The sequence below is a fragment of the Chionomys nivalis genome, chromosome 25, assembly GCF_950005125.1.
Source record: "Chionomys nivalis chromosome 25, mChiNiv1.1, whole genome shotgun sequence".
Classification (NCBI taxonomy): Eukaryota; Metazoa; Chordata; class Mammalia; order Rodentia; family Cricetidae; genus Chionomys; species Chionomys nivalis.
This window is the reverse complement of record NC_080110.1, coordinates 29392868-29409183: the sequence shown is the minus strand read 5'-3', so window position 1 is coordinate 29409183 and position 16316 is coordinate 29392868. Positions and strand designations below refer to the sequence as shown.

Below are 16316 nucleotides of genomic sequence, written 5' to 3'. Positions count from 1 at the left end.
AAGCCGACTGGCCTTAGAGCGCATGCGCGAGAAAAATACCCCCGTGAAGTTCGAGTTAAAGGGGAGTTACCCGCGCGTGCGTACTCTCTAGAATATGGCCTTCTGGGAATTGTAGTTTTTATTATTTTGCATCTGTACCTCCGGGTTTTCTGAAAGAGTCTTGAAGCTCAGGGTCGTTATTATTGTTGTTGTTGTTGTCGTTGTTTTTCCCGCTAGTTGTTCAGGCAAGCATTTTTTTGGTTTCTTTGGTTTGTTTGTTTGTTTGGTTGGTTGGTTTGTTTCTACCAAGTAGCCAGAACTATAAAATCCTTTGGGAGATCCAGAGACACTTCTAGAAGGTAAAGAACTATGGCACAGTGGGAGCTGATATAATTTGAAAGGGTAGAAGACCCAAGCCCCTGCTTTAGGATTACAGCAAAATAACCTCGCCGGTCCTCAGTTTTCTTCACTTGTAAAACCATGATGAAATAATTGTGATGGACGACGCTTGTCATTCCAGCACTAACAGGATTAGGAGTTCAAGGCTAGCCTCAGCTACCTATAAAGTTAGAGGCCAGTGCACCAAATGTGAGCCTGGTCACACCCAGGCCCCCAAACGCAATAAAAGAGTGTATGGCAGGGATGAAATGAAGCTTTGCTTATGAACAAGCTCCCTGTGGATCGTCCTCCTGACTCAAAACTGCTTCCTTCATGGCCCATCAGCCGAGGCAAAGTAAGCCGCTCCTCCTCTGGCCATCCCACGGTGCATTTCAGTACTTATTACAGACTATCCCAGCAATCACCAAGTTCTTGAACCTGATTGGAGTAACTCTTTCAATGGGGCACTCATTGACCTCTCCAAGGGAAGATTCTGCATGAGCTGGGGATATCCTAAAACCTCTAGTTCAGCCAGTTGGTAATGGGGCATGTGTTTAATCCTAGCACTCCGGGGGCAGCCAGGTAGGTCTCGAAAAACCAAAATAGACAAACAAAACAACAACAAAAAACAAAACCAAACCCTTCTAGTTCAATGTCTCTCAAAGACAGCAATGAAGACACACAACCAAACCTCTCTTGGGGATTCCAGCGAGCCCTATTTGTGAGGAGCATTGCCCTACACAGCCATTTTATACATTTATTCATTCAACTGACAATGAGCCATGCTAGGTGTGCCTTAACCATGGGGAGACAGGGCTCACTGATGGGCCATGAAGAGCTAAACAGGAGCAGAGAGTCCAGCAGCTCACTTTTCTCACACACCGGATGCATAAGGAAGAGAGGGGAGGAGGTGGACAGAGCCTTGGAGAAGGAATGTTTGAGTCGCAAGAGAGGAGGACGATCCACGGAAGGACGTGTGATCTTTTCCACCAGTGCTACAGACGGAATGTAGAGTGTGCGCGAGGAGTCGCAAGCCTGCTGGTTCCAGTCACTGCCACCCTCAGCTGTCCCACCTGGGTCTCACATGAAGTCTCTGAGTATCTTTTAGGGCTGTTCTCTCCAGAGCTTCAGTTCTCTCGGGTGACTCCGGCACCAGGCCCAGGAGAGAGAAACCAGTCCGTCTTCCTTCTCTCATTCCGACCCCGCTACGTATCTATATCCTCCTTCATTTATTTGTGTACGGAACCCAGGGCCTTGGGCATGCTAGGTAAGAGTCCATCCCCAGCTCTAGATATTTATTTTCTCCCCGTGATTTTTTACTCTCAGACATGTCGGGGTCAGATCCTCCCCAATACTCAGTATCAGACTGCGCTGTGGGCGATCCTGTGGAGGGCACTGCTCTCTTTTTCCGTGGGCACCTTTACCCGGAACTCCAGAGAAGTCTGACTGAAGAGGAAGAGAGGCTCTCTGTTTCAGCTTGTCTGCACACCCCCCCCACAAGGCCCAGCCAGGGGGTCCCAAGGGGAGGGGGGCTGCTGAGCTGAGAACTGCTAATGAAGCTGCAGCCAATTAACGCCCGGGCCAGGGTTGGGGGCGGATAAAATTAGCAGCCAAGGCTGCAGGAGAGAGCTGAAGGCGGAGGTGGAGAGGGTGGGCAGCTGGCTGAAGGGGGCTGTTTGCTAGCGGCTACCAGCCGCGACTCAGCCCCGCCTTCCAAACCTGCACTCGTCCCTTCCCCCCTCACATCCTCCCAATGTTCCCTCCCTCCCTCATCCGTCTGCAAACTCAGCGCCCACGAAATTAGGAAGGAAAAGGAAGATCGATGACTCCAGATGCCGCAAACACCGTTCCCCTTCCCTCTCAACCTTCTCTTTCCCTCCAGCCTCGTGGATGGAGCCTAGCCGGCTTCAGCACTCGGTCTACACTATCCCTGCTTCTCCGTCCCATTCAAGGTCTTAAACCTCCTTTCCTCCAAGTCTCCCAAATACACTGCCGGAAGTCCCACCTTAGGTCTAATCACCATTCTATCTGCCTTCAATAACATTCACCCTCCTTAGAGAGAGATAATGCCCACCTGGGTGACGTTTACCCATTGGTCGATCACTCCTTGATCAGGTCTCAAATGGGCACAGGTGCTGGGTCTGTCCGCCTCAGTTTTCCCCAACAGACTCCAAGGAAGGAGGCCTTGGCTCAACCTCTACCAGACAAACCCCACACCTGCCCGCCCCCCTTTCCTACAAAGGTCTCACACAGGCGAGTATTGGATTTCGCTTTATTTTGTTTCCCTTTCTCGTCTGTTTTGGCATAGAAAAAAAAAATATCACCGAGAGGAAGCGGCCAGAGAGGGCAGGTGGGGTCGGACTGCAGGCGGGCGGGTGGGCGAGCGGATTAGGGAGGGGGGCAGAGCACAGGGGCCAGGCAGAGCCCCCTGCTCAGGACTTTTGCTTCAATAAGGTTGGGAGAAAGGGGGGACCGACATAGGGCACGCAGAAAGGGAAGGGGCTAGATGGGTTGGGGCTTGTAGACTGCTACAGTCTTGAGGGGTGGATAGGACCGGCGCTTAGGGTAAGAAAAAGGGTCAGGCCAGGCGTCATTAAAGCTGCAGGGTGGGCAAAAGGGGAACCAATACGTATTCGTAAGGAACCCTAAGAAAGCGTCCAAGCCCCGCCCACTCTGGGGTTGTGCTCTTGGCTCCTCCAACTTACGGTTCGTTTGAGACTACCCCAGCCTCAGGGACCCTCGGGGCCAAAAGGAAACGGAGAACCACGCTGATAGTCCCAGGGAAGCCTGTTTTCCTCCACCCTACCCACATTGGAAGACGTGGGGGGCAGTCACAGGAGCATGGGGTACAGGGAAGGGTCCCACCTAGTGAGGCTGAGATCTGGTGGGAAGCTCGGGGCCCAGGACAGGGGCGCTATCCAAAGTAGGGGTGCTCGCTCTGAAAGTTATAGTCTGGGCACACCTTCTGCACTAGTTTGTAGTCAAAGCTGAGGAAGGAGACGAAAATACAGATGACTTTGAAGGGCTTGGCACAGAGCCAGGCGGCCTGGCTCTGCGTGTGCTCGGTGAAGCACACCTGCGACGGGTCGTACAGGCACGGGCGGTGCTTGCGAGCGCGGTTTGTCTTCTCATATTCCACGTGGCAATTAAAAGCGCGCGACTCTTTGGCCCCCGGCACTCCCAGCGCGCCTCCGAGTGGGCCGGCCAGTGCGCCCCCAAGGTTGCCGCCCAGCCCCTGCCCCGCCATCCCCAGAGGGGGCCCCAGTCCAGGGAGCACCCCTTCTAGTGCCAGCGTAGATTGCAGAGGATGGGAGGCAGGCCCAGGCAGCCAGACGCCCCCGAACTCCACACGCTTGGAAGGCGGCACGATACTGACACTTAGGTTACCCAAGCTGGACGAGTTGTGACGGAAGTACACACTGAAGGTACCGTTCACATGGTCCACGATCTTGCCGGTCACCAGCAGCGAGAACTTGAGGGTATGAACACGAAAGTAAAAGTCCCCCCAGCCGAAGATCTTCTTGGCGCGGGCCGCTTTAATGGATGGCTTCCTCTTGGTGCGCGGCGCGGGCGGGCCGCCTGCAGCCCCGGGCTTGGCCAGCGCCCCGGTGTGGTTAGAAGGCCAAGCCCAGCTCCAGGAGCGCGCCGTGCCCAGGCCCTCGGAAGACCCGGGCGCCGGGAGCTGTTGGCTGCGGGCGCCCCCTCCGGCCATGGCGGGTCGCAGTTCCAGATACTGCGGCCTTCCGGATTCCGCGATCTGGCCACTGACCGCCTGTGTGGGAAGAAATAAGAGAGACACTGGACTGGGCAGACCACAACGGTGGCTCAGGAGTGTGTTTTGGGTCAGACCTCGTAGCCCTTGCAAGTTCTGTGATCTTGGCCAAATCATTTCATGTGTCTGGACCCTAGCTTCTACACCTGTGAATGTGACCTGATGATCCCTGGGTTGTCACAGAGCTCCAGTGTGGGCTCAAAGACAAAGCCAGCTTTGGTGTGGGTTGGAAAAGGGAGAGACCCTTTCTGGATAGTCTGGCTTATACCAGTGATGGCCCTGATTGTGACATCCTCAACATCCAGCATCAGGAAAGGGCTGGCTTCTGCAGAGACCAGCTCCTTCCTTCCGGGAGTGGCCTCTAAGAACCAGCTGAGCAGAGAAGAATCAACCACGGGTTGAAGCCTGGAGGATAACGGGGTACTCCTCCTGTCCCCACTCCTTGGCTTGGAAGAGCGGGAGGAGTCACCCTGCCTGCCCACCGTGCTGGCCTGTCTCAGGTGGCAGGGATCTGGGAGACAGCACTGATGGATCAAGAGGCAGGAGCAGCCGGGCCAGGCCCAGGCCATCAATTATCTTGGGGTGTGTGTGTGGAGGGGGCGACCGGGAGTAAAGGAGCTCAGGGAGACTGACGGGAGAGTGAGAAGAAATATGGAGATGCCGCTCTGGCACAGGGAGTGGGAGGGAGAGGAGCCCAGCGTGTCAGCGTGTGTCAGTCAGCCTGTGCTAGACACCACCAGTAGCTGGGCCCTGACTGCCTGCAAGTCCCTTGGGAGAGGCAGTTCTGTGTGTGCCTGGGGTGGTTGTTATCCTGAAATGGTTGTGTATGTGTGTCCATGCATTCGGTGTGGGTAGCTTCAGTCTGTGAAGGCTGTGTGTGTGGCTGTGTACATCAGCAAGAGGATGCTCTGTGTGTGTGTGTGTTCCCATCTACTTGTGGCTGCTGCCGTCCGTCCATTGTGTATTTGTGCCTGATCACCTGGGGCCAGGAGGCTGTGCACATCTGTGTGTGTGAAGCTGCATGAGTTAATTGGTAACAGTGGGTGTGTGTTCATAGCTGTGGTCGTTAATGCCTGTGTACAGGGTTGCTGTGTGATTGTCTAGAGGTGTCATTTTTTCCTATGTGAATCCATTACCTGTCCGTGTGTCAGGGTGTAAGGGAGGGTCACACAGGGACGGTGGCCGGTGTCCACCCACAGGAATGAGTGTGTTGCTCACACAAGCATGCCGGCATGGTATATGAATGCCAGGCATGCTGACTTGCAGGCTAAGAATAGAGGGGTAAAGGACCTGGAAGATGGGTGACCCCTCTGTTTGCATTCGAGTCTACACACTGTGTCCACAGGGGACCAGAATGGCAGGGCTGGGCTAGACTCTCGACTGCCTGGTCCCCTGGTCCCCGTCCCTGCAGCACTGCGATCCCAGGTTATTAATGCTGCCGCCACTTGCTCGTCATACATATTTATCGCCCCCCTCACTCCTCCTCCCAATTCAGGTGAGGCGGTGGAGGTGGCAAGAATGATTGACTCAGACAGACAAGCCTGAGCTGGCATCTGACACCGGGAGGGTACACCTGAGTAGGGCTAGGGAATCAGGCTTAGGGTGGGGGTGGGGGTAAGGAAATAACCCCAGGAGGTGGGGTTGAACCCCAGGCAGGGGGTTGGAGGTAGGAGTAGGTGAGGCTTCAGGGAAAGCAAAGGGAATGTTGTTGAAGTCTTAACCCTAATCTTTCCCCTTCTGGACCAAACCTCTCCTGTTTCCAGCTAGCCCAGCCCCCCCACCCCCAAAGCTGCTCAGTGCTAAGATGCCAAATGCCTCCAGCTATGACTTCCTAGGACATCCCAGCACTCTGTGTCCTGCACCCTGCCTGGGACTGCTCAGGTTCAGCCTGAGCAGTAGGTTCAGCCTCTTCAGAGAAGAGATGGGGTGGAAATGAGGTTTGGCAGGGCAGAGAGAGGTGCCAGGATGTCCCCCACCTCTGATCTCAGACAAATTGCTGTCTGCTTCTATGATCCTAGCAAATCCCTGGGCTTTGGAGCCCCCACCCACTGCCAGAGACAGCTAAGATAAAAGAAGAGTTGGGGGAAGGCGGGTGAAGCGACCTTGGGGGTGGGGAGCTCGGACTGGGAGGGGTGAGCGTCTGAGAGGAAACGAGCCGAGAAATGGGAACATGGAATAAAATAAAATAAAATCCTCCCTCTGGCTTCCGTGATCGCTCAGGCTCTCTCTCCCTCTCTTCTCTTACTCTTTCCCTGTCTCCATCCCTCTCTCTCCCCCTACCCTTTTCTCAATCTCGGTCTCAGTTTCTTCCTCCACTCTGTCTCCAATTTCCAGTTTGGGGAATGTCCCCACCCCGTGGCATTTCTGTCTCTCTAACCATGGCTCTCTCCTCGGTCCTCCTGGTTGTCAGTCTCCAGCGTGGGTTGGGAGCTGAGGATGTGCGGGGTGACAAGGTGTGGTTAAGGGAGCCCCTTTTTGCCAGAGCCCACCCCACAAAGACTGAGGGCCTGAGCTGGGTGTTGTCCAAGGAGGAAACCCCCCCAACTTGAAAGCTAGTTTAATTAAACTAATTGGGCGCAGTGACATTTGCAGAGGGGAGAGGCTAGCCGGCTGGCTGTCAGCTGGGGTGGGAGGTAGAGGTGTGTGCGGTGTCTGAGGGCCTAAAGCAGACTCCTTGAGGCCTGCTCCTGCTCCGGAGGAACTCAGCCAGGAACACTTGCCCCAAGGCAGCAGGCCCACGCACCTGAGGGGGAGTTGAGGCCATCTCCTGATGCTAAACAAACTCCACCAAGGCGGGGAGGGGAGGTGGGGGCTCTTTGGGGACAGGACTGCTGGGAATTGGGAGGGAGGATCAGGCTGACAGCCCCCCTTAGCCGCATTGCAGGGTGCGCCTCCCCTGGGCCTCCAGGCTACTTCATTGCTTCTCTCTTTCTTCCCTTTGGGTCAGAAGGAGCTTAGGATTCATCAGGGGGGGAGGCATCAGCACCCTGGGTTTGGGGAAGGGACAGTCTAGGCCTGGGCTGGGGAAGCAAGCAAACAGCACTGAGTCCTTGTAAGTAGAGAACCACCGGTCACTGCAGTCGGGTCGGGGTGGGGTGAAGTCTGGCTGGGAGCTGTGGGGGAGGGGTTGGGGAGGACAGGCTGAGGTGAGCACCAGGACAGAGAGGGACTGGGGCTAGGATTGGGTACTAGGCTGGGGAAGCCACAAGGGTAGACGTGGGCAAGAACAGCGAGATAGGAAACAGTGATAGGCTGAGACGGTGAGGGAGATGGACCAGAAGAATGGAGAGAGACAGAGGATGGGAGCTAAAATGGGGACAGGCGTGATCAATGACAAATGAACACTGGGGACTGGCTGGACCGAGGATGGGACGGGGTGACGGTGATGGGGACGGGACAGGATGGGACAGAACAGAAAGGGAGGACAAAACAAGGTTGCTGATAGAGACCTAGGAGATGGTATGGGGGAAGCCACTGGGGACCCGAATGGGCAACAGGGGACAGGGAAAGTGATTGGCGATGTGGATAGACAGGAGCTTGAGGACAGGTATTCAGGTGAGAAAAAGGCAGAGTTCGGGAGGGGGCCAGGTAAGTGGAGGCAAGGGGGACCTCTTCAGACTAGTGCAGGGCAGGGACGAGGGCCTGCTGCTGAGGTGGGCTCTGTCCTTGGGCCAATCGCCCTCTCCCCCGCAGCCCCACCCGCTTGCCTGCCCGCGGCCTGCTGCGCAAGGCTCACCGTTATCTGAATTTTGATTTTATTTTATTTTATTTTATTTCCCTGCTTCCTAGAGCCGGCGCGGTCCCCCCGGGAACGGCCGCCCCCCCACCCCCCGCCCCGCGCCTCACTTTATTATTGCAATAAATGTGCCTATAAAGGCGCCGGCTCCAGGGCGCGGTGGGGGGGGGGGGGAGCCGCGGAGCGGGGATGTAATTTCCCGAAGCCTGAGCCGGAGGGGGAGTGGGCGGGGTAGAGGTGGAGGAGGGGCAGGCATGGGGAGAAGGGGAGAGTCGCCAATTTCCAGAGCTCAAGGCCGCACTCTCAGCTCCCTATCCCTGTTCCTTTTCCCATCTACTGTATATCCCGGGATCCCCCCTTTGAACTTGAACCAGAGGCCCACTCCACTGCGACCTGACCCCCTCTCTGTTAGAGTTACAGGGGTTCTCTCTATTCAAAGTTCCCTAGCTCCTTGCCAATTATTCCTTCACCGACCCCTTACCTGCTTCCTTTCAAGGATTACCCCACGCTCTCCAAGTGTGGGTCCCTGACCCCAGTGACTCCTCTTTGCCTTCCCTCGCCTTGCCACCAAATCTCTTTACTGTTGTTACCTCACCCTAGATCTCTATCTGGCTCCTCACCAAGCCCCAACCATGACCCTCCTTTCCGACGGCACCCCTCCCATTCGGGATGTGAGGTTTGGCTGCAAGCTCTGGCCCAAGGGAACTGTCGCTGTAGACACCCCCTCCACTAGTGTCCCTGGCCCAGCTGCGGCCCCTGATTACCGCCCCCCAAATCCCAGCCAGCAGCTCTGGGCTCGAGCCCAGGCTGTGCGTGCCTAAGTGGCCTAGCCAGAGATTAGCTAGGGGGCTTGAGGAGGGTAAGGAGGTGGGAGGCGAGGTGGTGGTTGGCACAAGGGTTGTGGCTGACCCAGACTGAGGGACTCGCCCAGGTCTAATCCTTCCCCGAGACAGGATAGAGCTGAAAGGTCCCCCAGGCTTCCCCACCCCTGCCCTCCCCCAGCTAATTAGTAATTAGTGATTAGTGATTAGTGACTATTGATCGCCTGCTGTTTCTCCCAGTAGGCAGCTGCTTTGGCAAGGGACAGGCAGACTTTGGAGCTTGAAGACTGTATTGGGAAGACCTAAAGTAGTCAGGTCAATCAAGAGACCAGAGCCCCTGGGTCGGGCAATGGAAGCCAGGAGTACCAGACCCTTAGAGGAGTCTCAGGAGCCTAGAAGGAAAGGAAGAAAGCAGAGAACTCCTACGGGAAGGTAGGGTTGGTAGTATTGATGGTTAAGATTTCCAAATGCTGTCTTAGGAACTGGGCTGCCCAGCCTCTCCTCTCGTGTCCGGCTCACCTTTTGCCCCCTCCCAACACTGGCATCAAGAGATCCCTGAATGCAGTGCCCATGCTTACACTCGGGAATAAGAACAAATCTGGAGCTCACAACCCATGCTTACATTCAACTGGACCCAAAGCATGAGCACACAAATATACACTCCCAAACCCAGACTCACACGCAAACAACAGATGTGCCCCCATATGCAAATACATCAGAGACCCTGGGGGGTCGATAGACGTGCACACATCCTACTTAGGAGTCCACATGAGAATTCCCTATGCAGAATTACACACATCCACACACCACGCACAGACACAGCTTCTCACACGTGCACAGGCTGGACCAAATGGCAGATAGGCAGTTCCTTGCTGCTTCCAATGCAGCCACCCCCCAGCTGCAGCCCTCTCTCAGACAGATAGATCCCATCTCTCATATCCTCATGCTCACTCCCCCTCAAGTCTCTGCCAGATGTTTAATTCCCCTTCAGGGGGCAAAGGAAATTAAACCAGATCTGTCCACAGGGAGTTAATTTGATGGGGAGAGAGTGGAGAAAGCGGTGTGTGTGTGGGGGGTCGGGGCAATGGTATTTCCCTCCTCTGTGACCCCAGGCCTTCACACACTGTGGTTTTGGACCTGACCCTCTCCTACTGTCTTCCTGGAGTAAAACCGGGCCTCAGGTTCAAAAGAAGCTCCCACCAAAGGCAGCAATGTTCACACAGTAGGCTTTCCCCCCCAGCTTCCACCCCATCAAGGTCACTAGGCAGGCAGCCTTGGGAGAATCCAAGGACTCTCCTGGCTCACTGGGATAGTCTCTACCCTACTGTGGCTGTTGAGGAGACTGAGGGTTCAGGTGTTTTAGAAAATTACTTGCTTCTTCTGGATTCTCTTGGGAGCTGGCAACTGAAGTCCAAGAGAAAAGGCTATGGAGTCACCTGCTTGCCCTTAACCTGGGTAGGGCATAGTTGGGAATGGGAGGAGTTGGGGGTCAGGGTCTAGACCACCCTTGTGGATCACAGACCCGGGCACTGTGAAGCAGGCAAGTCGTCCATGCAAAGCCAGCCGGCCGGCGGCGTCTCCATGGCACACCAGTATAGACATTCACTCTGGGCCCTAGTGTTAAACACCAACCCTGGATTCCCTGGACACATGCTAGCACACGGGGGCTGGTGTTAAGCCACACACCCCACAACGGCAGGCACGCACGTCAGCGCACACCATGCATATGAACCGAGGATTTCAAGTAGAGTCCGGGAGGATGAGGTCTGGGCCCCTTTTAGCCTTTGGGTCTTCACCCAAAAACCCCAGGAAAAGAAGCAGTGAAGAAGGATGGGGGCAGGGTGGAAGTGGGAAGAGAGACTCCCCTTCCAGACAACCCCCACTACTGGGCGCGAAAGGGGGGTGTGTCTGTGAGGTTGTGCAGGGGAGATGGTGTCTCCGCGGGAAATGTGATGGGAGGTTGTAGCCAAGTTCGGCCCTGCTAGTGTGGGTCCTTGGAAGCGCATGTGCCTGGGCCATGTATGTTCGGATCGCAGAGCCTACCTGGCATTGTGACAAGTAAGGAGAAGAGAAATGGGAAGGTAGAGGGTGAGGGGTGGAAGGACAGACAGAGAGGAAGGCAAGGCTAACAGGCAAAGTAGGCGCAGAAAGAAGGCTAGGCTAACACCCTCTGGCTTGTCTGTCTGTCTCGCACTCCTTCCCTGTCTGGCGCACTCGCGGGTCGCGTTTCGTCCCCTCCCCCCGTGGTGCCTGAAGCTGTTAGGAGCCCGGCCTTCACCCCGCACCTTCTTCTAACCCTCAGCCAACTTGCGCTGGGCGCGTGCCAGTCCTAAAGCCGGCAGTCTGTCTGTCCGCGTCCCCAGGACGCACAAAGTTGGGACGCTTAGTGCTGGGGGCGGGGCGGACGCACCGAGCCCCCTTGCATGCAAGGTTCTTCTTGTTCGGGACCCCACGCCTTGGCTTTGCCACGCTTACCTTCCTAAGGAGCCACGGACCAAAGAGCAAGAGGAGCCATTCTGGGAGCAGCCGCATCTTCCCGGGCGGCCGGGTGGGTCGGGCAGGGCGGGTCCCGGGGCGGCCGGACAGGGCGCGGGCACGGGGCGCCGGGCTGAGGGCGGCGGCGCGAGCGGTGGGAGCTCCTGGGCGGCTCGGCCCGCGGACTGAGCGCGGAGCGGAGCGCGGCGCTGGGGGCGGGGCGCGGGCGGGGGAGAAAGTTGGGTCTGAGTCGGGCGGGAGGGAGGGGCGGGGCTCCGCGTTGCTCCAATCCCGGCCGCGCCCTGCACGCCCCCTCCCGCCCAGCTGGGGGCACGGAAGGTGACTTTCACCGCGACACACCCCGGACACGCCCCTGGCTCAGGTGTGAATCCGGAGAGGGTCGAGGGGCTTGGGGGTGGCGCCCTAAAGATGCCAGGTTTGGGCGCGGATGAGGGCTAGGACTGGGCGTGGGGCTCTAGGCTCTGGACTGTGCGCGCAAAGGGGGCGTCGTGGAACAGGAGCCCCGCCAGGCTCGGCGGCACGGGAGGACCAGGGTCCTGCGATGTCGGGGTGGAGGGGTCCCTTCTATGCTCCAGGCCTAGGTGGGTCTCAAGCAGAGAGTGGTACAGGGGCCGAGGTGAGGGCCAGCGGGGCCTCGGGCGACTACCACAGCGCACTGGCGCTGACGGGGATGGATGGGCGCCCCGCGGCTCATTCGGCCCGGAGATGAGAATCATTGATCACGGACGGAAACCCCATCACGTCTGTCAATAGGGCTGACAAACGGCGCCCACCGCCCCGCCCCCGCCCCACGGCACCTCTGAGGTCTCTGGACCCCTTGGCTAGACGGGCTCTTTCTAGGTTTGCCCCTCTCGACCCGCATTGCTGACCCTTGCCCAGCCCAGGGCAACTTTAAGTGGGGGCTGGGCAGAAAGTCCTTAGTGCCATCTGCCCAGCCTCTTGGTACAGTCCTGTGCTTTCCGTCCCACAGTCCCATCTTCCACTCCCAGCTCTCCTCATCCCATCCCCTTTCCTGTCTATCTCTGTCCTTGTCTCTGTCCCCAGCTCCAGCACTGTCTCTGGGCTGTTTCTTCATCTGTTCCCTCCTCCCACTGGTCTCTCTTCCCTGCCCAGGGAGTCTTCAACTGTCAGTTGTTGCTATGCGCTGTGGCTGACTCTGAGGTGATGGTAATGACCAACACCTAGACAGCAAGAGATAGGAACAAGCAAAGAAATGAAGAGACAGGCCCACACCCCAAGATGTGTCTCATGGCACACCACAGTAGCCTGCTACATTGTACAGTGAGTATACACAGAGCAAAACACATCCACGTACACTTGTGTACACAGGCACACAAGCAAACTCAGATGGACACACATGATTTATGCACACAGAAGCATACGGTGGGATGCATGAACAGCCAAGTACATAAGGAAGCACTGTCTTAGCTTGACAGAGGCAAACCTTCAAGGAGCTGAACTAACTCTCTCTCTCTCTCTCTCCCTCCCTCCCCCCCCCCTCCTAAAGACAAGCCTGAGGATTTGAAAAGGACAGACACATATAGGATGTGACAGACACCAAAAAGAGGGTGTCAGGGAAAGGACAGGGAGGCTGAGGGGCTGAGGCAGGTGCTGTGGTGACACCCAAAGAGACAAAAACCAGGAAGCAGCTATTTGCAGTCAGGGCTGAAAAAAGAAATGCAGGCCGGGCGGTGGCGCACGCCTTTAATCCCAGCACTCGGGAGGCAGAGGCAGGCGGATCTCTGTGAGTTCGAGACCAGCCTGGTCTACAAGAGCTAGTTCCAGGATAGGCTCCAAAACCACAGAGAAACCCTGTCTCGAAAAACCAAAAAAAAAAAAAAAAAAAAGAAATGCAGGACAAAAGTGTCAGGAGCAAGGCCAGATGGCCCCAACCAGAACCCAGGGCTGATCTCAAGCCCGGGGGGGGGGCGGGGGGGACGCTTTGTACTGAATGAAGGCCAAGGTGGTCCTGTGTCTTAGGGACAGTGCAAAGTCTCCATCCTCAGGAGGCCAGACCCACCCCATCACCGTTTTGGTGAGTCTCGGGTCATCTGCTTCTCTCGGAGACAGAGATAACACTTGCATGCACTGCACACATGTGCACACGGCTTATCTCTGGGTCTTGGCCTCTGCTCCTGAAGATCTCCACCTATGAACCTCTGCCTTTCATTTGGTCCGCACCAGTCTGCATGTTTCTGTTCAGGATCTTGTTGATTCCTGAGACCTCTCCCATTTGGCTGGCCAGATTTCTGGGAGACTGCTCCAGGTGGTCCTGGCCAGCAGAGGGAGGGCGCTCACTGAAAGGGTGTGCTTTCTCAGCCACAGCTGGGGCCATCTCGCTCTACCCAGGATCTTGAGGTGACAGGCAGAGAATCAGTGACTCCCGAGGGGAGCTACAGATGTAGGCTGGCAGAAGGAGGGGGCTGGGAGGGTGGGACTGCTATGGCGGGGGTGGGGGGGTGGGGTGAGGTGGTGGGGGAGACGAGCTGACAGGGTGGAAGGGTCAGCACAAAATAGCCTCAGGGAAGGAAGTGAGAGGCTGGGCTAGGGTCCTTGGCAGGTGCATAATTAGTATGTGGAGCTTTAGGATAAGCCGAGCTACAGGAGTGCAGACGCCACCTGGTGGCCAGAAGGAGCCACAAGCCCATCACTTGAGGATCAACATCTTTTTTTTTTTTTCTTCCCCAGCACAGTGGCTCATCTCAGGGCCCTGGGGAGTCTGGGGAAGGTCTCAGGGCAGACTTTGGGGATAAAGTTGGAGATGAGGGATAAGGAATGGTCTAATTCCTGGATGTGCGTCTGTCTATAGGCCTTCCCAAGGGAGGAAGCCAGGGAGGGATAAATGCCCTGGGAAGCTGACCAGTGAGGGTCAGCGATGAAAAACAGGCCTTTGGGAGACATTGTGTTTGCTGTTGCAGTTGGGAGCGCAGGGTTCTAACCCTCCCTGTCCTGGACAGCGGTAAGCTGCAGAACCTTCTGCAAGAGGTTCAGTCCCCTTTGAGAGAGGTCCAAGATCTGGAGTAACTTAGAAGGCATAAGGCTTCTCCTGATCAACTCCTGGAATCTCTGCAGTATTCGCTGGAGGCTGATGGGGTTGTAAACTGTCTTCCTGGCTCTCCTTCCCTCTGGCTCCTCTCCCCTAATTCAGGTTTTTTTTTGAAAGATTTATTATGTATACAACATTCTGCCTATATGCCAGAAGAGGGCGCCATATCTCATTACAGATGGTTGTGAGCCACCATGTGGTTGCTGGGAATTGAACTCAGAACCTCTGGAAGAGCAGCCAGTGCTCTTAACCACTGAGCCATCTCTCCAGCCCCCCCCCCCCAATTCAGGTTTTTAATTGGAAAAAAAAATGGGCGTGTATGCCGATGTGTGCAGTGGAGGTCAGGGAACAATGTTATGGAGCTGGTTCTTGCTCACTCTTCCATGGGCTGCGAGATCAAACTCAGGTCATCAGGTTTGCACAGCAAGTGCTCTACCCACGGAAGCATCTTTCTGGCCATACAGCCACGGTTTTCCTCGTGGCACCATAGAGAAAGGTGTCAACATTTCAAAGGAAGCTGGGAGCAGAGAGCTGTGGCTGATCATCATGACCGGATGTACTGTACTCATTTCTCCGGGTGTGGCAGCTCAGTGTGGGGGACCATGGGGGACAGGTGCACAGTGAAAGGGGTAAAGCAGTCAGACAGATCTCCAGGTCAGTGTGCTGGGAACAGGGAGGCACAGGCTAAGGTCATATGCCAGGAAAAAACAGCTCTTCCTGCCACAGGAAGACTGGAGATGGCATGAGGCTGGAGACGTTGACCTTAACGTTCTCAGGCTGGCCTCCAGCTTGCAGCACGGCTCCCTCTGGTGGCTGAAGCGGGCCGCAGCTCCCAAGGTCACACTAGCAGGCAGACACAGTGGCTTTTTTTTCCTTTTCTTTTTTTTCTTTCTTTTTTACAATTTTATTTATAACAATATCTGTGTTTAGTTGTAAAGGAATTCAGCAAAAATTATTAAAACGTTCACGTCCCCAAAATGGGGCTGCCCGCTTGCCCTTCCTTGGTATGCCCCAACTCTTCCTGGTCCTCAGGGGAGGGGAAGCTGGGGGAGTTTCCAAAGAATGTGTACAGCCCTAGGAGCCACAGTGGGGGCACCGGGGAGGGGAGCCTGTCTGGAAGGGGTACTGAGTATGGCCATCTCAGAGGTGCCCCTAAAATGGGAGCTGGGGCTTGGGGTGACTTCCCTCAAGAACTACAACAACTCCATTCCTCCTACGTCACAAAGCCAAATCTTCCAGACAGGGTCAGCAGAGGACGCCACCTCCCCAGAACTAACCCCAGAGAACTGAGGGGGGAAGCTGGGATGAGGAGCCCGGACAAGTGTCTTGTACAGGCACAAGGCTGTACCGCCAGCTTCCAGGGGTGTTTGGTAGGGAATGGAGATCAGCTCCTTCGTACCTTTGAGCCACAAGAGCCCTCCCTGCCCCCTCAAGGCAGCATGGGGGGTGCTGAGGAGCAGGCAGGAAGGAAGGTGGAAGAGATAATACTGTGCTTGCTTGCTCGCTCACATATAAAAAGTAATTCCTTCATTTTTACATTTGTACATCCGGCAGGGCCGGCCGGGGAAGGGCTGGCTGGGGAGGGGGCTCATTGAAGGACGCGTCTGTCAGGGGCTTTCTGAGGACATCCGCTGGGGCAGGGCCCTATGCCAAGGGATCCCCTATCTCGTCCTCAGGTCCTCGGCCCAGGAGTTCTCGCTTCTCGTCTGTGCTGGCCAGGGAGTGGCGGCTGCCATGGCCCCCCATGTAGAGTGTAGCATATACCGGGTTGGTGAAGTTGGTAGGCTGCAAAAATGATAGAGGGTTCAGATGGCTAGAATTCCTTAGCCCCCACTTCCGTAAAACACCTTTGTTTGTCCTGCCCACCCCCAGTCCTTGGACCCCGAAAGCCCCTTCAATGGCCTCCACTCTACTTTGTCAGGGTCCAGGGCAAAATCGGCATCCAGTAGGCCCCCGACATCATCGGGCTCTCCGCCTTCATACATCTTGTAGGTAGGGTTCCCAATTTCCACATTCATGGCCCCGTTGGTCATCCGCTGGTGCTGGAAGCCCTTGGCCCTGGGGAGAGGCAGGAGTCAGGGAGCGGTG

At 56.1% G+C, this 16316-nt stretch overlaps 2 protein-coding genes across 2 annotated transcripts in view; both read right to left on the bottom strand.

Annotated features, from left to right (window-relative positions):
- Positions 1–2653: 2653 nt before the first annotated feature.
- Nxph4 (neurexophilin 4) lies at positions 2654–11334 on the bottom strand. The gene is made up of 2 exons (XM_057757981.1): positions 11162–11334; positions 2654–4129 (listed from the first exon to the last, which is right to left on the bottom strand). Exons 1-2 carry the CDS (start codon positions 11216–11218, stop codon positions 3272–3274), a joined length of 915 nt encoding a protein of 304 aa, XP_057613964.1. The 5' UTR covers positions 11219–11334; the 3' UTR covers positions 2654–3271.
- Positions 11335–15102: 3768 nt separating this feature from the next.
- Lrp1 (LDL receptor related protein 1) overlaps positions 15103–16316 on the bottom strand; it is a 78595-nt gene continuing 77381 nt past the window's right edge. Inside the window, exons 88-89 of the mRNA XM_057757818.1 lie at positions 16142–16286; positions 15103–16013 (exon numbers count right to left, since the gene is read on the bottom strand). Of these exons, the coding sequence (XP_057613801.1) occupies positions 15873–16013; positions 16142–16286 (286 nt within the window). The 3' untranslated portion in view covers positions 15103–15872. The remainder of the gene's footprint in view (positions 16014–16141; positions 16287–16316) is intronic.